We start from the raw sequence: 21188 nt of genomic DNA on the forward strand, positions 1-21188 counted from the left end.
GCTACTCCCTGAAGCCACCTAACTTCAGTATTTTTCAATGTTTTTCAGCTATATCGATTTAGAGCCACTAATCCTAGCAAGATTAAGCTTTGCCTTTGTTGTCTGTATCTGCCCTGGTTTAATACTGGCTATGCATTGTCTTCTAGTGATCATACTAAGAAGTAAAATTACTGTTTACAGTAATGATTACCAAATTACCAAATCTAAGAGGAACTGATTTCCCTTCCCTCTTCCAATCCAGATAGGCCCAGTTTCATCTGAATAGCCACCAGTATTTTACAAGGACAGTGCACATTCAGGTGTGTCCATTTATTTCAGCAACGTTAATTTACAGCAAAGCCAATATAAATCTGAAGGCCCGCACACCTTTACACTAAACTTAAAAAATTATATGCAAACCACCTATTTCATTCCAAACTTGAAAATGGGAAAATATCTCACAGGAAAGTGTCGTTATCTATATAGAAGGTTAAACAAAAGCTACTGGGAACAGTTAAGAAGAAAAAGAAAAATAAGTTGTCCTTCCTGGTATTACATATTCTCTACGGTATTGATAGATAAAGTTGAAGTCACATCTGTTGATCTCTAGTGCAGACTATAGAACTGGGATGTTTGATAGTTCTATGAAATCTTGTAAAATATGCAATATAAAACTAAAAGGTACATATTTAAACAAAGAGCCTGCAGCAGCAGAGAACTGAAGCCAACCTTAAAGTTAAATGGATGCTTCGATGCGTTAGTAGACTAGATGCAGTAAGGTACAGGTTCTAACTCTCCATATAGTAAGATAAAAAAAATCCCACAAACATGCAAGTGCAGGAGACAGCATTACTAGATAAGCTACAAATGCTTAGGAGGAGCACAGTCTTTAATAGCATTGAAAAAAACCCAACAATCTGTCTGAATGCAATTATATGTCCTGCTTGTGCCAAATGTGTTACATGTTAATCACCTATTAGCACACAGGTAATTTTAACTCAGAAAAAAAACGACACTGAAAAGTTGTATTTTAGGCATGTGAGGGCTGAGCACGGTTTTAGTTCATGCTCCTTGCCACATTTGGTATACAGTCCTAGAGTATGTTTTGTAAGCTACTGCAAGTCACCTATGAGTTCTTCCACAGTGTATAGACATGGACCCATTTGACTTATGCTAGTCCACACTGGTAGCCTCTACAGTAAATAAATATATAGGGACAAGCTATAGACAATCTTTCAGCCTTGGGAATATCTGAATTACTGACCTGACAGCTCATTAGTAATTTATTGTGATTTAATATACAGGTCTTTGCACATGTAGCAGCCAATAAGTCAGGCTTTATTGAATTAGCCAGATGAATTTTAGGAAAACACAATATTTATTCCCTATTTACAGCAATATGAGTTTGCATTAAGTCATCTTCAGGCTTGCAGCAAGACAAAGCTTAGAGGGGTATATTATGCACAAGCACATGCCCTGTCTGCTTTAGCTTTCCTCCCTGCCTTTCCCCAAAGGGTTTCTTTTTAATGGTCTTCTTTCCAAGAAGGATGTTGAAAAGCCTCAAGGAATAGCATCAAAGTAAATGTTAAACACATTGTCAGTAGAGCTGGGAGGGTGAAGAAGAGATGAGTGCCAACTGGTCAGAAAGTGGAGAGAGCAGGGCAGCGAAGCAAAGCAGCCGGTGCATGGGCGGATCGGCAGCAGAAAGGATGCCAAGAAGCGACCGGTGCTGCAGCAGAGGCAGGCGCAGGTTGTTATTTTTCTGGCTGCATGAGCGTTCACTGCACTTTGTGTAATTCAGCAAGCAAAAGAGAAAAAGCCCTGACATTTCCTTTACTATTAAAGAGAAGGAACGTTGACCTTGCTCACAGAAATAAAGGTAAAAGTTGAATTCTTATGTCCCGTTTGACTGGTTCCTTGCTATGTTAGAATTGTGGGAGATTTTATGGGCCTAGGCAGCATTATACGTAGCAACAGAATGTTTTGTAGAAATAATTAAAAGCAAGGTCAAATATGGCAAAAGGGATGTTAAGTTACATGCACACACCACCAGCTGGGATACCTGCCTGGCAGTTCAGATGCCAGCTACAGAAGTAATACTTCTTAGTGCCCTATGGCATGGCATGAAAAGCTATGCTGGCTAGAGGCCAGAAGTTCTAGGATGGCTTCTAATGAACTGAACAGAAGGGGTTTTAGTCTTCCTCCTGTTAAGTACAACGCCCCAGTGCTCAGATATGGCAAGGTCATTTGGGTCTATTCCAGCAGGTGCATGTACACTGGTACCATCCCTCCAGGCTTGCATCCCTGCTAGTGATAAGGCCACCTGTAGAAATCACCCCACAGAAATCTCATTTAGAGGTAGAAGGGAACTGGAGATGGTGCAGGAGCGCAGGCTCTCGGGTCTCTGCAAACAGGCTCCACTCCCTTTGAACCAGGGGTGCTCAGTGGGGGTGGCCACGGCAGTCTGTTCGTTAGCTCACGCTAGCATGGGAAGGCTGCTTGTTTCTTCCATGGCCGAGTTTAAAGTAAACTTTCCATTGCAGTTCTAGTGCTGACCAGTACTCTAAATAAATTTGCTGGTCAAACAGGATTTGATGAAAATTCCTGATGCCAGCCACAGTTTTGCTAGCAGCATCTTAGCCTAAGAAATTCCTCCTTATCCCCAAGCTATTTCTGGTGTGGGGAGGAGTTAGATAAGGCAGGAAGGACATTCAAGCTAGGAAGCTTTAATGTTTCACCTCTTCCACTGATAGGCCTTAGGAGTACATTAAAAGTATTGTTTCATACAGTTTCCAAACACCCATGTGTCGGTGGGTAGGTAAGCATCATTATCTCTAGGGCAACTGAGGCAGAGAAGTTAATTGACTTTCCGTAAGGTCACACAGCAAATCAATGTCAGAAAAAGGATTAGACTCAACTTCTTTGGTTAGAGAGGCAGATGTCTAATCCACTAGACCATGAAGGCCTCTGCCCATGCAACTGACTTAACTCCTAAATCTCGTTTTACTCATGCGTTAATTATATCAGTTTTACCCAGCTCACAGGGTTGCCTCAAGATGAATTAGTTAACTGCTATTAGTGAACGTTAACAAGCGCTTTGACAAAGTCAAATACTGTAAGGTGGAGTCTATTTATGGCAGCTGTCTCTTGAAGGCACAGTGTCTGAGTACATGCAGTTATCAGATCTTGTATTGTGGAACAGATAAAAGCATGAATCTGCTGCCCACTAGTCACTCGGCTGCAAAAAAAACTCTATTATTTTTAGAGTAAGTAGGGAGTCTCGTGAATATTCTGAAAATAAAGAGGTCCCATAGCTCACGAGCAGGGGAAAAATAGGCCTGGCGTTTAATCCCGATGAATTCAATTTGGCCACATAGATGGCGAAGATTGATCACTCTAGATCAAAAAGGGAATTTTCTGACTGCTTGTGAGAAAACAGCACTAGGTAAAATTTGTAGTGTGTGAAGAAAGTAGTTAACACTGTTATGTACGTCTTCCTTTTTAACAGCTCAAACTGAGTCACGGTGTCTGCTGCGATCTTTGATAAAGGAAAGTGCACAGGCTATTTCTGTAGCAGGAGACATGCCCAAACTATTTTCCTCTAAGGCGGCTGGTGAAGTCAGAGTAATGAGGAGACAGTAACTTCACCAGTATCCCAGGATTTTATTGCAACACTTAATGTTAAGACACTCACTGTTCACCAACTATCCATGTACCTACAGCCGCTGAGAAATTTCTCCAATAAAAAAGTGTTTTAAGAAAATTCCCCTGATGGTGAAGTTTCTTTATAATGCAGAGAATTAACTGAGATAGCACTGAGGTGAAGGCACCTACAGGGAGTTTCTTGATTTTGTGCTTCCCCCAGTTAGCACCTGTGAAGCTGCAGGAGAACTGCAGGTGGGGAGGGAGAACTTCAAAACAGAGTCGCTCCAAACAGACTGTAACTGTGGTTTAGTAAAATATGGTAAAGCATGTATTCAGCCTTGCAAAACCTGTGGGTAAAAGTCTTGTATAAGAATATGATTAAATGAATAGTAAATAAAGGCAAATGTTAACTTTAGGAGACTTTGAAAAGGGGAAATGGCTCTTTGTTAGGCTTTCCTGGGTTGCTTCTAGGAAGAGCTGAACTGCAGTCTCACATGCAGAGGCAGAGCTTTTCTATCACTCATCTGTGTCAGCTGGCCAGGAGAGGCTGCGTCCTCTGCTTGTTCCTGAGAGCAGCGAGTCCATTGCCGAGAGCAGAGACCGGCAGCACAGCTTGTTGACTCTGCTCAAAAGTTGTAGTGCCTTCTTTATGAAAGGGCACATGGAGAAAGCCAGGAAAGTTTGCTGTGAAATACTGAGCGGCCAAGTTCAAGACTAAGTTGTGATTTTGCAATTTAAGGCAAAAACCAGTTAATATAGCAATGATAGGTTTAGCCTTTATGCAGTGTGTGGAAGCTTTCCTTGAAGTCAAGGGAGGCGTGCTGCTTGCTCATGTAATGTCTTCTCTTACATTTTCCAAAGGTTTTTATCTGCTTACTTAGACACTTCCATTGCAATCAACATCTGAATGACTAAAATAAGGTGAAGCTAGGTGAATACTAAAATATGGTATTTCTGAAATATTTGATGTATTTCTCTACTCACTCCCCCTGCCCCATGTTACCATCAGTTACTAACCACCACTTTGGTTGGAATTCTTCTCCCTGAATTTTTAACTGTTTAGAAGTTAGGTCTCCAGACATGATGAAAGAGATGATTGTGGCAGCATCAGACAGGCAGTCTAGACAACTAGCTTGGATCAGGGGTGTAATTTTACTTAAGTTTAGCTAGTAAAGCATAGGCATCTAGCCTGAACTAATTTTCCGTACAACCCTTAGAATGAGTGGAGGAGGTGGAGACCACCTAACAGTATTGCTGTTATTTGCCTCTAGTTTCCTTGAAATTGTGGACATGTGACTAGTCAAGGGGCTGCATTCTTTGAAAAAGGAAATCTTTTAGTCCAGAAGTCCTTAATACACAGACTCCTGACTGAAACACACTCACAAAGTCATAGGGGTTCACTACAGCCATGAGGGTCCCCCAGATCTGCTGTGACACTTAACTATGCTGGGATGCAGAAATGCTCTGCTGCAGAATGAGCAGGGTAGTTTGGTCCATATCAGAAGGCTTGCATTGACAGCAGTGCCTTGGAAAATGGACAAGATGGGTCTGTGACAATTTTAGATAGACAAAAATGTCACAGGTAGTTATCTAGACTCCCTTTATGGCCACTGAAAGGATAGAAGTAATTTTGTAGTGTGGTTCATTAAAACTGTTTTTGATAAATGCTTAAGGATGAGCTGAATCATATTTTAGAAGTTCTTATTTTTCTGCAGTACTAGCTCATATGTAGATGAATATATTGTACCCTAGTCAGAGTAACTTAGAAGTCTGTTTTTCTCTACATCACTAGCTCAGAAATACATACTTTTGTTGTATTTTATTCAGAAGAAATAGTCACTGCTATAGATTAGTTAGGTATTATTTATGTTGGTGGCAAGCTTTTGTATCTCTCCTAGGTACTATTTTAGCTATTTCCGCTGAAAGTCACATTTTTCAAAGGTTCTTCATAAAAGTCAATAGGCCTCTTCAGTACAGAGACAACTTTACCATTTCTGCAAGAATCTTGTATAAGCTGTGTTGTTCCTCCTGCATTGAGTGGAATGAGTTATACCAATAGATACTTGAGCCCTCTCACGGGTGGTGCAACATAGCCTGTATTCATGTCAGACGTGCATCCATAGCAATATGGACACCTCTCTAGTCCAGCGTTTGGAGCAGTTGGTGCTGCCAGCAGCTTCATCCTTGCATTGAGTCCCACATCACTGTGGAGCAATGCAGCGTGGAGCTCCCGAAGGGCAGGAGATTCAGCAAGCATGGGGCGTAAGAGAAAATACTGTAATATTCAAGTATTTCACAGGTCTAGGAAGCTTTCTGAACAGGATTCTACCTAGAAATGAAAACATAGGGTTCTGGGCCCGGACTGCAATGTGCGGGTTTCTGCAGCAGCTGTTGTTATGGGACCCTTGTCTGCATCAGAACTTGCAAAATGTTCTTCTCACTCGTCTGGCAGGTTTTCCATAGAAGTGGCACCTTTCAGTGTGACCAAAGGGAAAAGGGCCCTTTCTAAAAGCTCCCTATAATTATCAGATCAGTCATTTTTCCTTGGCCTGTTAATATGACACACGTGCAGGACTTTCCAGAAAAGGCTGGAGAAACTGTGCTAGTATCCATTTTAAGCATTTGCAGTTGCTGTTGTTAATTAACTTTTCGAAGACTTTGTTATACATGGTTACTGCTTGCACTGAGATAATTTTAAAAATACATCAAAAATGTGGCGTTTGCTACCATCCGGCCCTCTGGGTGTGTGACTGCTTTGCTGTGAAGCGCTGCCCAGCTCTGGGTCAGTTGCTCGGCACCCCTTGTTTAGAAGCCACTGAGTTTTTCACCCTTGGGTTCCTAACAAAGCGAAAAAAGGAGGTCAGAATGAACAATTGCTTGCCCAGGGCGTTTGCCACATGTTCCCAAAAAGCTGTTGTCCTCAGCACCCATTTCGCAGCCAGCGCTGACCCCAGGCTGCAAACTCTGCCGACGTGCCACGGCCGAGGGCTTGGCTCCCCACCAGCCCCGAGCAGCCGCCACGCAGGCAAGATCACCTTTAACGAAACCCCTTTTCGTATCATGAAGGAGTGCTCCCCAGGGGTGCCCTCGGCAGCTTTTGTGGCAGCTGCAGAGAGCCCCTCGAGCGGCCATGGCCCACGCACATCGGGCTTTTGGGGGGGAATAAGCTCTACTGGTGGTGTTTCCCAGCTCAAGGAAATGGAAGTTCAGGCAGGGGAAGGAGTTGGTGTGGCCATGCTCAGTGGTGGGTTTTTTTTGTATCTTGCCTGAAAGAGGTCTAGACACGGCCGTGGCGGAGCGGCGTGGAGATCCAGGTGCTTTGCTGATGGTACAAACATCAGCGCTCGTTTCCCACTCTGGAGGTTTCAGCCTAAATTTAAAGGCTCTGCAACTGCCTGATTACAGGAAAACAGTGATTTGATTTGAGTTGTCAGTGGTAGAAAACAACACACAGAGACTCCATGCTTAATGTACTTCAGCTTTCAGATGACCCTTGGGTGCAAACCTGCGAAGACATTGCTGGGTCCATTAATGCCCCAAAAGGCACAGCGAGGGCTTACGGTCGCCAGCCGCGGATCACAGGTTTACGCCACTGGCAAATGGGGTATCATTTGCAAATGGGACAAATGGGTAAATACTACTCCTCTGCTTTACAAGCCAGGTTTTTAATGGCTGTTATTTTCTAAGGTGGCTGTTTCCATGGCTTGTAAGGATTTCATAAACATTTCTGTAACCATTCTCATGGCGCTGGCGTGAGGTTGGTAGGTCTCTGCCGCCTGCATTTTGCAGGTGGGGATAAAGGAAGCAAAGAGCAATTACAGTCTCTTCTGAGCAGAGATAGAGTGGTTCATTACCTGCTTTTATTGCCTCTGTCGTTATGGGTCCCTAGGTTCAATTAGAGCCTCCCAGTGCCACTCTAGTACATTAATGACAAAATGACTTGCCTAGGGGTTTTTTGGGGGGGGCAGGGGGAAGCTGCAAGACACTGCTCAAACTTGGATTTCAGTCTCCAGTCTGGCAGCTCCTTCGTGACACCTCAGTCTCCACTGAGGCGGGGAGTCCTCCCTCTAAATTGCCAGATCCCGCGTGGGCCCCCTCCCCTATGGAGAGAACCGAGCTAGCCAGAGCTGCCATCTCGCGCCGCTGCAGCCCGGCTCAGCAAGCTTCTTCAGAGGAAACACTCATTTCATGTTGTCCCCCATGAAGAAACGAGAGGGAAGGAGGAGTGGGAAGAAGGAAAGCCTGAAGGGCCTTCTGTTTTTTCCCCCGTTCCCACATCATATCCACTGAAAATCTCCTCATGGCCAGCCTGTGCTAGCAGCTAGTCATCTTGCTGAAAGCATCCCAGCTGTAAATCTGTCAGCAAAGCTGGGATTCCTCCCTCCTAAATTTATATTTCTGCAGAGTAAATATATACAGCTGAGCTGATCACTCTCACCCTCTTACAATCAGGGGAGAGAAGCAGATATTTTTAGGCTCAGGTTAATCTCCCAAAGCAGAGGACTAAAACAGATCGGCTGAAGGCTGTAGATAAGGACATGTTTTACTTGCATGCAAGGAAGACAAGACCGTGTGCACCTTTGGGCCTGGGTCTCTGTGACTGGAAGGGGCTGGTTCCCAACGAGGGGACGCGCGCCTGAGTGCTGGGGCAGGCAGCTGGTGAAACAGCGATGCCTCATAAGCCACAGCTCACCTCAGAGAGGCTCCTCGCATCGTCGCTGAGGCTGTGCAGTCTGGACCGATGGCCTCAGGAGGTTTTGTCCCCCTCTCTTAAGTACGGGGCTGAACTGCGACCCGTGGCAGGAGTCTATAATCCCGCTTCTGAGTTTTAGATGACTGCACCTCTGGCGCAGGGAATAACTTCTAGTGATTGCAATCTCAGAGCAGTATTAAAGTGTTTGAATAGTAATATTTCAGCCTGGTATCTCTACATACCTATTGATTACACATTCGCACAGTGTTATTAATGTGGCAGTACTTCTGAGAGTTATAAATGTCTTCATTAAGGGACCGGTTTCAGAAACAAAGGTATATACTTAGTTCTGTGAGTAGTCCCAATCGCTCTTGGCTAGTTTCAGGTCATACTGATGTAGAAGTGAGGATGCTTTAAATGGTAGCTCAGCAGATAAGCTGGCTGTGATGGGTGAGTTCCTGGTGCCACTCCAGTGGGTGGGAAGAACGTCTGTTGGTTGCCATGAGGTCACGGTTTCGTTCTGTGATGTTAGGTGTGCCCACAAGATCAAATGGAGTTTTTTCTAAAGTTCACTCTGTATTTCTCTGAAGAAACACCAGTGATATTCCTGAGGAGCTGATCGCATTAGCTTTGCTGATATTAAGCGGCAGCTTGCAAAATGAGTGGACCACTGCAATCAAGATTGCTTAGAGAGTAAGATACTATACAAAGTGAGTAATGGTGTCAGTCACACTTTGGAGGATACTTTTGTTTGCCTTGCAAAAAGTAAATTAAATCTCTAACATCTTCCTTATGACCATGCTGCTTTTTCTAATGAAGCCGTTAATATAGATGCCTAATATTGTGATTGCAAATTCAAAGTTCATTAAATGTTAGTACAGTGCTCAAACTGGCCGACTGGTTTGGAATTACCATATGCCTGGCCTACAAAGACTAACACAGGGTCAGGGAGGTCCCAGGATATTTCAGATTTTTAAATGTGATCCCAGCACATCCTCCTGATCTGTTGTGCTAGTCCTGTTGCAGCGGATATTTATACCAGCCGTAACAGAAAAAAAAGAAAGCATCAGGGGCTGGAATACAAGATTTTGACCCATTCCATATGAAAAGCAATTGTGTAGCCACCATTAAATGTGGTGTAAAATCAATTCTCAGATAAGTTTTAGACTGAGACAGCTACCACTAAACCTGAAAATAAAGCAAGAAGCTGTGTTATAAATACTGAGTGCAATGAAAGGAAGAAATGGGAAGAGACGAAAGAAGGCGGGCATCACATGCTCCCTAGCGTCAGCTCTCAGATGGGAGCTGGGCCTTTGGGAAGGAGACCTGTGCTGCCTGGTTCCTTGGAGCACCTGGGTGTGTAGCAGCCCTGCAGCAGACCCTGTTTAGTCACCCCTTTCAGTCAGCCTGTGGCAGGCATCCCACACTGATGGGTGGCACAGCTTAGTTGTCTACACCTGCGTGTCAGTAGCTGAGGTTCTCCAGGCTGCCCAATGGGAAAACTTTTTCGTTGCTGTTTTTTTCTCTTTTTCTGAGTGGAGCCTGAGGACCTTCTACTCCAGGACACACAGCTCAATTCGGTGTGCCGTGCCTGCCTTTTAATCCACGTGCCTATATTGTTAGATTTCATGCAAGGAGTCATTCCTAGTCGTGGCGGTCCCGGTGCTCGGGAGTAGATGCATCTCTCTGGTTGCTCCCCTGTGGCCGCTTGGGTGAGTGGGATGGGGCAGGGAAGAGCTGATGCTGTCACCGGTGATAACTGCCTGTGTGGTCGCAAATATGCACAGCTCTTTAAGGGGCATCGCTCAAACTGCCGTGCTGTCTCCACAGTCATCCTTGAGAGACATTCTGTATTACTCTGCACAGCTCCTAGCTCAGGGCTCTTCTTAAACAGTGTAATAGCATCCTGTCAAGGTACTGTGTCTGAGTGAATTATCAGGACAACTGTTCATTAATATTCGTGTTATGTTCATCATTGATATGACTGTGACTTAGTGTACCAGCTTGCAAATAGTCAATTTATTGTATTAAAGCAGTCAGCAGCCTTGCCTGTGCTAATCATGAGTCACACCTCCAAAATCACAAAATTACTTTCAGACAAAATCATAAGATTTTTTCTTCCTTTGATTTATATTTTTGAGCTTTAGTTTGGGTCACATTTACAGTTTTCTTCCATGAACTGGAACTTCTAAAATTAAGCAGGACCTTCCACCTGTCGCTTGCTTTGAAGAGCCAAAGAAAACTGCTTTTACAAAACTATGTGTCTCAAAATGACTTTCGCAGGCATCTTCAGTTCTGTGTCTCACCACCTTGTGGGTGCAGTTTGTGCTTCCATTCCATTTCCAAGCCACAGACACTTCTGTCACATTCCTATTCCCACCTTTTCCTGAGGTGACTTACAAATTACATTCTGAAATACAGTCATTTTGACCTAACTTAGGGCTTTATTTTTTTTAGTAATGATTGGTATAGTGTATTAGTGTTGCTTTATAATGAAGTCTCTCGAGACCTGTCTGGCACATTTTTCAGAACATCCTGTTCTACTCCCTGTAGAATCCAACAAGATCAAATAAAACTGTGTATCAGGAAAACATCTAAATTACTGCCTATGTTATAGGATTATATTTTTATTGTAACTTCAGGAAAGACAGAAGTGATCGTTTTAGTAACGTGAAACTTCCTACAGCCAATGGTGTCTTATTATCTTTTGTCATTGGTTTTCATACAAGAATTGTTTCAAGTCCATGAATAATTTCCTCCTTGGATGTTGTCCATTGTCCCATCTACATGACACTGTACCATTCCAAAAAAATTTCATTTTTACTCACATCTGGAGCACTGTGTCCCATTTTGAGCTCCCCAGTACAAGAAAAAATACAGACTTTGTGAAGTGAGTCCAGCACAGGGCCACAAAGGTCATTTAAGGACTGGAGCATCTCTCTTACGAGGAGAGGCTGAGGGAGCTGGGACTGTTCAGCCTGGAGAAGAGAAGGCTAAGAGGGACCTAATCCATCTGGTTAAACACCTGATGGGAGAGAATGAAGAAGGGAGCCAGGCTTTGCTCAGTGGTGCCCACTGACAGGACAAGAGGCAGTGGGCACAAATTAAAAAACATTAAGTGCCATCTGAACACAGAAAAACATGTTTTCTCTTGTGAGGGCAACCGAGCACTGGAACAGGTTGGCCGGAGAGTTTGTGAAGTTTCCATCCGTGGAGATGTTCAAAACCTGATTGGACATGGTCCTGGAAAACCTGCTTTTGGTGTCCCTGCTTGAGCAGGGGGTTGAACTGGATGATCTCCAGAGGTGCCTTCCAACCCCAAATATTCTGTGATTCTGTGTGATGCGACTTTGTAATCTGATGTATTTATACACATTACACTTCTTGCCCATGACACATATTTAAAATCATGCATGGTGTTTATCCAGATGCTGTAAGCTCATGCCAGTTTGAATGATGAGTCATAATTCTGGTTATTTCAGGTCCCTAAAGTAACTTTCATGACCCTCAAATTCTCCCAGGAATAGCAGAATTCATCACACTGGCAAAGTCTTCATTTTAGGCTCTTAATCATTGAACATGTGAATACATTTCTCTTAGTATTTTAATTTCTATTTTACTTTAATAACTCACTGTTATGAAAAGCTATTTCACCCTAGACCCAGTCCATGCATATTTACCACCATGTCTTGTTATATTTGTATTTAAAATTACATTTTTGCTAGAGCTGTTTTCCATTAATTCTTCCTGTAGAGTGATCTCATTTGTACCTTGATTCATTCTTACCAACTCAATTTAGTGGGAAATTCCCATTACAGAGCTCCAATCTGGCCTCAGTTGCATAGGCACAACCATTGACAGATGTTTTTAAAGGGTTAAAAAGTATTTGTGCACAAATGAGAAGAAACCCAGCGTAACTCTTAGAATTCAAGCTGGTACATGATGGCTTAGTAGCATCACTGTTTTACTGACTACAGAAGTCTTTGAGAGGTTTTAATCTGGTACTGAGTTGTCTAATGGCCTGTGAGTCAAATATGTTAATGGATACGTAAGATAGGAAGATTGATATTTGTATGTGTATTCAGACCGTAGTTAGAGCTTCTGAAAAAGCTGACAATTGATGCACATCTTTCACAATCAACAGGATCTGATGGAGATGAGCAATACTCCCAAGATTAGGCAGTCTGATGATCCTGTGGCGTGTACTAAATATCATGATGTTAAAGGCAAAGAATGTAACTGCACAACAGTAATGTATAAAACAGAAAGCTCTGCTTTGTTGGACTTTTCTTAATGTATTTCCTCCCTTCGACTGTGGTCGCTCCCCTGCCCTCTGTTCACTGGCATAAGAAAGACCATGCTATGCTTTCCTTGCCAGATGTATGAGACCAGGAAGAGGGTGAGAGAAGAGCAGGGGACATCTTTACTGTTTTTATATTGTGTGGCGTGTCTTGGATGTTAGGATGTAGAAAAATGGATCTGCTCATCAATAAACAGATAGGAGAAGAAATTACTTATTTCATCATTCTGGTAGCTGATAAGCCTGCAGTTATTTATCAAATATCCACTAGAAATAAATGTCTGTCATTTTCTCACTTTTAATAACATTACACCTCTCTCTAATTTTAGCTGTTCATCTCAACTGCTGCCTTTTGTTTTTCTTTTTGAAAGAATGAGCTTAGAAGAGAAAGAATAATTTAGCGAGGCTTCCCCCTTTCTTTGCCAAGCCAGCAAAATGATTGTAAAGAGCACCAAATTAATTATTTGGCTTCATAAAAACAGAAGAAGCCCATTTGCTTAAAGTAGAATAAACACCAAACAGTCTCGCTTGGATTTTCCATGGCTTTGAATCTGAGTTTGCTTTTATAGCAACACCAGCAGCATTCTTCCAGCTTGCTAACCCTCTGCAACATTGTTCTATCACCCTGTGGGAGACTCCTTGTCCCTCCTGTGTGTACCAGGTAGAAGAGGTGAGGGCTTTATTCCCTTATCAGCAGTAAACCTTTCTTACAACTCTAGAAAGCGTGAGCTGGAGCTCTTCAGTCCTTCAGCAAGCGTGGCTGCTGGCAACCTCCTGGAAGCATTACTGAAGTGGAGGAAGGTTTTTACATGAGTTGGTATGACAGTGAATAACACTGTCTCTCCATTAGCGCCTGCTCTGTCCTGATAGCAAATTAACATTATTCTAGACTACTCCCACACTTTCAGCTTTCAATATGACTGTGCCTAATTATACTGTATGGGTTATCAGCAGCAGAGCTGGAGCTTTGGGTAGTCAAGTTTGGGGTAACGAGTTCGAGGTTTCTGGAAAGACGTGGCAGGAGGTTTCAGGTAGGAAGACAACTACCTGCTACAAGTACAGAGGTTTATCTGCCTGGAGATCTGTCTGGATGACCAGAAAAGAGGTGTCAGTGGTTCAGCTGCCACACCAAGGTGCAAGAGAGAGCCTTTTGCTGTCTGAGCTGTAAGTTTCTCTCAAGGGTGCGTATGGACTGAGGGGGTGGTTGTATCGTTTCACATTCATGTTTTGACATTTTCTCAGTTCTTCTCTTTCTCCCAAGGAGGCTTAGGCACTCAGAGCCTGGCCCACAGTGAGGAAAGGAGGCACTATGCCAAAAATCATATATTAGAGCTTTTTAAAACACAGACCATGTTTTCTTACGTGTGCATGGAAGATAGATGGGAATCATGCCATATATGTGATCCTGCACAATAGATTATCTCTAGGCTGGGGTAAATTCATGTTATTCCTAACGCGACAGCCTTCTTTGGAGGGGGCTAAGGTCACTGCAGGTGGGATCGGTTTGGGGTGGGCTCCATAGGCTTACACATCCATTGCCCTGCTGTGTCTTAAAGCCCTGGCGATAACCATCCTGCTCCTGCATCAGCACCTCTGCTTGCTGGGCCATTCTCCCTTCTCCCGTAGATACGCTGCTCCCAGCCAAGCAGTGGCACAGTTCTCTGTCTTGTAGCTTCACAACAGATACTCTCCCATGAGAGAGGACCTTCAGGCTGGAGTCCTGCTCCCAGGCAGAGACTGGCCTCAAGCTCCGTTCTTCACAGAATCACAGACTCACAGAATGTTCGGGGTTGGAAGGGACCTTTGTGGGTCATCTAGTCCAACCCTCCCACCGAAGCAGGGTCACCTACAGCAGGCTGCACAGGACCTTGTCCAGGTGGGTCTTGAATATCTCCAGAGAAGGAGACTCCACAACCTCCCTGGGCAGCCTGTTCCAGTGCTCCGTCACCCTCAGAGGGAAGAAATTCTTCCTCATGTTCAGACGGAACTTCCTGTGCTTCAGTTTGTGCCCATTGCCCCTTGTCCTATCACTGGGCACCACTGAAAAGAGCTTGGCCCCATGCCTCTTGCCTGCCTGAGTGCTCTCTCTTCTCACCAGCTGGCCTGGGATGGGCAGCCTCCCTCCACTGCCAGAGTTTCAAAAGAAAGCAGCCTCATGAAGTATTGCTTGGGAGATCTGGGTGGAGTTTTGGCTCCTTCTGGCCTCTGAATTACAGATGTCTTTATACAGGAGGAGGTGCTGAGCTGTTCCAGAGTAGGAGCCTCCAACCCTGTACCGGTGCATGTGTTTAAGCACCCAGTAAAGGCTGCAATTCAAAGCAGAGGCACTGATTTATTTTAGGACCCCCAAGGCTAGTAAGAACAGAGAAAGAAAGCATCTGAATACTTGTTGAGCCTTACAGGCCTAAGCTCCTGTGTGGTCTCAATTTCAGTGGAATTTGGTTACAGTGCTCTCGTCGGCAAGCATCTAGTCAGGCTGAATTATTGTGTGTTGTTGGCAGCAAACAGGGCAAACCCAGTTATCCCAGTGCCTGCGACCCTTGCAGTAACAGGGAACTTCTGAGGTGGAATACATCTGAATCATCCCAGCAAGAAGTCCAACGGGGTTTTTCTTCTGCATGGGAAATATCATAGGTAAAAACCAAATTCTCTGACAATCCCAAATCTGCCTACACAAATCCAGCATTCACTGGGGATATCAGCGCATGAACAGCATATACCAGATACGGCGTTTAAAAAGGAGGCCTTCCTGCAGCACCTTTTTAAATGCACCTGTCGTCTCCTACTTGCTTTCTCTAGCTCTGTCTTTGGAATTATTTACATGTTGTGAACTTCTAATCATCTCCGAGATGAGAAAGTGTCCCAGCTCTAAAGGGAAGGTGAAATTCCATCACTTCTTGTGATGCAAATATTTTGAAATACGGAAGACTTTCCTTCTTAGCCTTTCAAAGTGGATCATGAGATGTAATTACAGTAATTTCACTGCACAGCTACAAATACAAGCACATGGAAGGCAGGTGGGCAGTCCTGCATGGCTGCATGGCTAACAAGGGGTGGAGGATTTGTAGATCGTCAGCTTCCAAACCTTGGATCATCTCCAACCCTGAATACAGAAGCAACTGTCAGATATGTCATAAAAAAGGTCTCATCCCATCATTATCTTTCTGGTGACAGTAGTCCGTAATTTTTTTCTCAGAAGGTTATTCACTTTTTAATTACATCCCCACCCCCTGTAGTCAGGAAATTGTGTCTTGTTCTGCATCTGAATCTGCCTGAAATGATCTTTCAGGCACTGAATTTTTCTTTTCCTTTTGTCGGTAGTGCAAGAAATTCACCCTGTTTTTAGATTTCTGTATGCAAGTATCTATATGCAGCGCTTGAGTTACGTCTCAGCTTCCTGTCAGTGAGCTAAATAAGTTGAGTTCCTTAAGCTTCAAATCGTGACTTGTTTTCCAGTCCCTGGAGATACTTGTGACCCTCTTTTGAACTCTCGTACCCTCTCTGTCCTCATTATTTCCGTATCTTTTCTGAAGGTGTGGACAACAACATACGAATAGCTACAAACAGTCGAACCAAAGGTGTATGTACCCTAGTGTCCTGCCTCTGGCAGCACTTCCCACAGATGCCATGGGAAGATTAAAAACGGTGAAAACAAGGTGCTGCTTTCTTTCCTGCTACCTGCTGCAGCATCCAGGTGCTCTGCTGCTCATTGAGCTACACACGTACGCTCTTAACGCGAACTGGGATCACTTCCCATTTTCTGCTTGACAGTCCTGGTTGTGTGAATCCAGGGGCCGCCTTAGCATATTTCTTGCCACTGCAGTGCCTCAGAAGCTCACGCTGACCTGCTGTCTGTGAAAGTGTTGAAGTCCTCCATGGAGTCGCAGCTTTCCAAGACAGCTTATGGGCTCCAGCAAGCAAAACTTGCCATCTGTTGGAGACAGTGCACACGATCCTTCAAGCTAACCTCTTGCCATTGACTCTCAAGTCCAGCCATGAGTTGCCTCCTGCACAGGTTGCATTGAACTAGGACATGCGTTTTTCTAGAAGAAAACATTCCACACCCCCAATTTAAAACTTACAGAGTGCAGAATTAGGATTTGACTTCAGACCACTTCCAACTCTATCTGCATTTCACCTCCTATTTGGAAAGTCAGCCTTGCCTGCTTTCCAGAGATTTGGAAATGGAGTACAGTGGACTTCAGCCTACTGTAACATGCCTGCAGTAATGTTACCTGAAAGCTTGCAATGATCAGGGTTCCTAAAAAGTGTGGAATCTACTTATATTAAATAAATATATTTAAATGCATAGTTGGCTCCTGGATTTTTTGAGACTTTATCTGCAGAGAAGGCTTAAAAAAGAAAACCGGCGTTGACAGTCTTTCTAAAAGAAAACTGAGAGTCCCTCATAATAGCATAATTACTCCAGGTATTAGAGCATTAAAAATAACAGCAACATTATAGAGAAAGGAATGAGTTAGTTGGCAGTACTGCCGCTACCTTGGTTTCCTAGGACTTTCAAATGATTGTGAGAGAAATCTTATCACACTCACATCTGCAGGTGTTTCCACACCACCACCCATTCACTCTGGTACAGAAAACACCCCCACTCCTGCTCTCCTTCGTGCAGCCTCAGCCCTGAATCCCATCTTTGCTCCTCAGCATCACAAGCACAGGCACTCACAGCCTTGCTGCTTTACCTACAGCTGTCCCCTGCGTGCGAGACCCAGCCCCTCATCCACGCGTACACATCCCCAAGTCAGCACGCACACACCAGACCCTGCGCTTGCACATGGTGTCACTTGATATTGTATCCTGGAGATGGGACAAGACAGGGGAAGGTCCCTGTTGTTCAAGCACTTAAGGTACCTGAGTCCATTTGAAGAGGGAAATTGGCAAAATGGCTTTTGCATCTTGTTTGGGTTTAGGAGCTGCCAGATAGGTGAGTACAGGTCTGAGCTGCTGTGTCCCAAATCGAGTGGCTGTGATGGATTATATTTATACCGCCACTGTTCCAGCCTTTGACAAACCATCCCACACATCTGTTATATTAGAAGGCTTCAACCTAATATTTTTTGAGCTGGGCATATGGGAACATGATTATATCATCTTTATTTGTTTTTCTCCATTCACTCTCACTCCTCCATTCTTCCCTCTCCCCACGGTTTATCATTTAAGGATCCATTAAAATATGACACACTGTTTTTCACTCATCACTGTCTTTTTTCCCCCTTGTCAACAGATGCTTACCCCAATTCTGAAGTGATCTATGTGTGGACTAATAGCACCACAACATCTGTGGTGGTGGCTGAAGACGGTTCACGACTTAACCAGTACCACCTGATGGGACAAACTGTTGGAACTGAGAACATCAGTACCAGTACGGGTAGGGAGAGTATTTCCACCCTATGGTTGCTGATAGCTGGAGCGTGAGGGGAGAGCCACAGGATGCAGTTACTTTGCAGGGGGGCTGGGGAAGCATCTGTGGGATGGGGGTGCTGGATAGATCCTGTGTGGATTCCTGGCTACTGAGCAGAGGCACTGAAGCACTGAGGGCTATATGCTGGCTCCTAGGTACGTCGCAAGGCTGTTGTTGAAGAGGCATCCAAATCGCTGCTATTGAACAGGAGCGCTGGAGAAGCTGCACGCAGCTTCTCGGCGAGCGCCTTCGCTGAGGCTGCCAGTGCTAGCGCTGGCTTGTTTCCCCATGGGAGGAAGCACCCCAGGAGGCACGCACCACCCACGCGTTTGATCCGTTTCAATCATCGCTTTTAAACGATTTGCTTGATGAAACCGCAGGGGCGGGAGGGAGCAGAGGGCCGGTGGGGGCCGTGGCGTGGCTCTGCAGCGTGTCCGGGGGACCACGTGCCCAGAGAGGAGGTGCAAACCCCGAGGATTCCCATTCCCTCTCGGGGCTTCAAGCGGAGGCGCCAGATGTGGCAGCATTAGGGAGGCAAAGAAGCTTTAATCCCAGGCCGGGCACCCGCGTGAGCCGTGCCCCCCTGCTTCTTAAGGCTCCCACGCAAGGGCAGCCCTGGGAGCGCATTGGCACGCACTGGGGCTCCCGGGGGTGTGGAGGCCAGGACAGGGGTCACGTGGGCTCATCAGGACCAGGGGCTTAACCGGGTTACACAACGCGCTCGCCTGGAGAGCATGAGTGGCATCCCGCGTTGGGGCTCCTCAGCCTGCTGCGAAGGGAGAGGGGATTTCCACCGCTGCTGGTGGTGTGGGGCTTGGCAGGGGGCAGAGGGGGCTTGGGGAGGGGAAAAGGGGCAGCCGGCTGCCTGCAGCAACACGGCTGGGAGCGATTCGGGCTCCCAAAGCACGGCAGAATCTGCTGGTGATGCACTGTGTCCCTGCTGGGAAATGACGGGCTCTGAGCCGAAGGCAGGGTTGCAGAGAACAAGATAAAGGGTGAGTTAGGAACCTGTTACTGTCCGCAGGAGATACAGGAGATGTTAGAGCAGGTGCACGTACACTTGCACACAAAGTTAGCTGGACCGAAACGTGAAGGCGCATAAAGCTTTCTGCTCACACTGTCCACACATGGCAGATAAAGAGGGGACAGCTGAGCTTGCCGCTTACTCTCCAAACAGGACACAAAGTGAGGGAAGGCTTGCCTTGGGGCAGCGCAGGGGAGCCACGAAACGCAACCGCCATCTCCGTGCTATAGAGCTTCCCCCCCTCCCTTGCCCATTTCGGGAGACACAAAGCTGTTGCTAAAGCAAAGATACCTGAAGTCAAGAAAAGCATATAGAGTCAGAGCAGCCACTGCTGCAGAAAAATGACAAGTACACCATCTCCCATTATAGACCAAAGACACTTTTTTCCTTACCAGTTCACCATCATAGCCGCGTTGTTTTCTGCAATGAACGGCAGCTCCCCTCTTGCCTTCATCATTGCCAAGAAAAAGATCCAGAGGATGTACCGAGGCATCTCCTACAAGCTCGTCCTGCTCCTCAGAGCGAGAAAACCATCTAGCCCAGGCAGGGAGTGCTCCAGTGTGTAAGCTCCAGACCACTTCCAGTTTGCAGCTTTGCCTGTGAAATCTCCTTGTACGCCTCAGCCCAAGGAAGCAGGGAACTGTTCAGACAAATCCCAAAGTTTCTGCCCAGTAACCACCTCCCTCCTGTATCTTAAGATTTAGGCTAATAAATGTTTGTTTTCCAACGTCAAGATTTTATATTGATGTCCCCGGTTACATCTGTGCTGGCTGGATTCTGATTGCAGGGTGGATCACAAAGAGCAGGACACAGATTGTAACCGGGGATTAGCAAAATACAAAAATCCGATTTTGCACAGGGAAGGCATCAGTCAGTGATGGATTTTCTGGACTTCATCAGGCTCGTAGGAGGCCAGTAATCAGGGTTACTTACGAACGGCCGTCTAAGGCACTTCTTCCTCCTATTGAATTGTTGAACACGAAAAAAGAAAAACCAAATAGCTATTGCACAAATCCAAGTGCTTGTATCTTTTGTGGGTTTTTTTGACACACAAGTCAAACTATACAGCCCTTGGAGTTACATAGGCAAAATGTTTGTGTATGTCATAGGACATTTATGCTCTCCTTTCCAGCAGCCTTTTTTTTTTTTAAATGGAAATGATGTTCCTGCACCAATCCCTTGAGATTCTGCTGATTTTGTAGGCAAGTCACAAAGTTTAGCTGTCTTCTCAGAAAAGATATCCTAGCACTCATAAATCACCATTCAGTCTTGAAATAGGGAACGTTTTAGCCATGCCATGGAAAATAGCTGTGACGTGTGCCACCTGTTTGAGGGTTTTTTTTGTGCTAAAACATCCTCAAAAGTCATTCACCCAAAAGAGAAGATATTTGACTACTCACACTGCTTCCAACAGGCCCAACATCTGTTACATCCTGGTGGTGCAAGAGCTGAAAACAGTCAGATACAGGATTTGGGTCCGGGTGGATCTCGTTGCTTTCCGCAAATGGTTGCCCAGTTCTGTTCCCCATACCCAGAATCTCTCATTGCTAACTTAGGATCTGCAGTGCCATAAAACAAAACAAAAACCCACTCTCTTATCTTCTGCCAGCTGGAGCCTGAGCTCTGAAATATCCAAAGCCTAAATAATAAAAGAAGCATTCAACCCTTCATTTTGCACCAAATAATTCTGATTTTTCCTTGAGATTAATCTTTCCCCTGCATCACTCTAAAAAGGACACAGGCATTTCTTGTGGGCCGAAATATTCTGGGTGTCAGCATGGTTAGGAACTGTGGTGTCACAGACCTAATGTCAAGATCATCCCAATATAATTGTTGATACACCTAAGCCCAGGTATATCCAGTAAACAAACAAGCCTGGGGGCTGATCCAGCCTCATTAAAATACTCTACTGAATCCCAACACAATGGCAACGGAAAAGCACATGTAAGACCCTGGAAAATTTGTAAGCATGATCTCCAAAACTACATCATCTTGATACCAAAAAAATACTGTAGCAGCTTGTAAAGGATAAAAAAACCCTTAAGACCAGCAGCAGCACAGTAGCATAGGTCTGTGAAGAAATGCAGCCATTCCCGCTCTAGGGCTTTTCATTAGTGCTAAATTTGTT

The 21188-nt window shown here is 44.9% G+C and overlaps 2 protein-coding genes across 7 annotated transcripts in view; one reads left to right on the top strand and one right to left on the bottom strand.

Moving 5' to 3' along the window:
- Positions 1-21188, bottom strand: part of GABRB3 (gamma-aminobutyric acid type A receptor subunit beta3) — a 211944-nt gene that overhangs the window by 176447 nt on the left and 14309 nt on the right. The window lies entirely within an intron of this gene.
- Positions 1-21188, top strand: part of GABRA5 (gamma-aminobutyric acid type A receptor subunit alpha5) — a 58388-nt gene that overhangs the window by 30492 nt on the left and 6708 nt on the right. For all 4 annotated transcript variants that reach the window (XM_075427262.1, XM_075427278.1, XM_075427286.1 and 1 more), the window contains exon 7: positions 17860-18003. In XM_075427262.1, coding sequence (XP_075283377.1) covers positions 17860-18003 — 144 coding nt within the window. The remainder of the gene's footprint in view (positions 1-17859; positions 18004-21188) is intronic.

Source organism: Opisthocomus hoazin, chromosome 1 (assembly GCF_030867145.1).
Source record: "Opisthocomus hoazin isolate bOpiHoa1 chromosome 1, bOpiHoa1.hap1, whole genome shotgun sequence".
In the NCBI taxonomy this organism is placed as follows: domain Eukaryota; kingdom Metazoa; phylum Chordata; class Aves; order Opisthocomiformes; family Opisthocomidae; genus Opisthocomus; species Opisthocomus hoazin.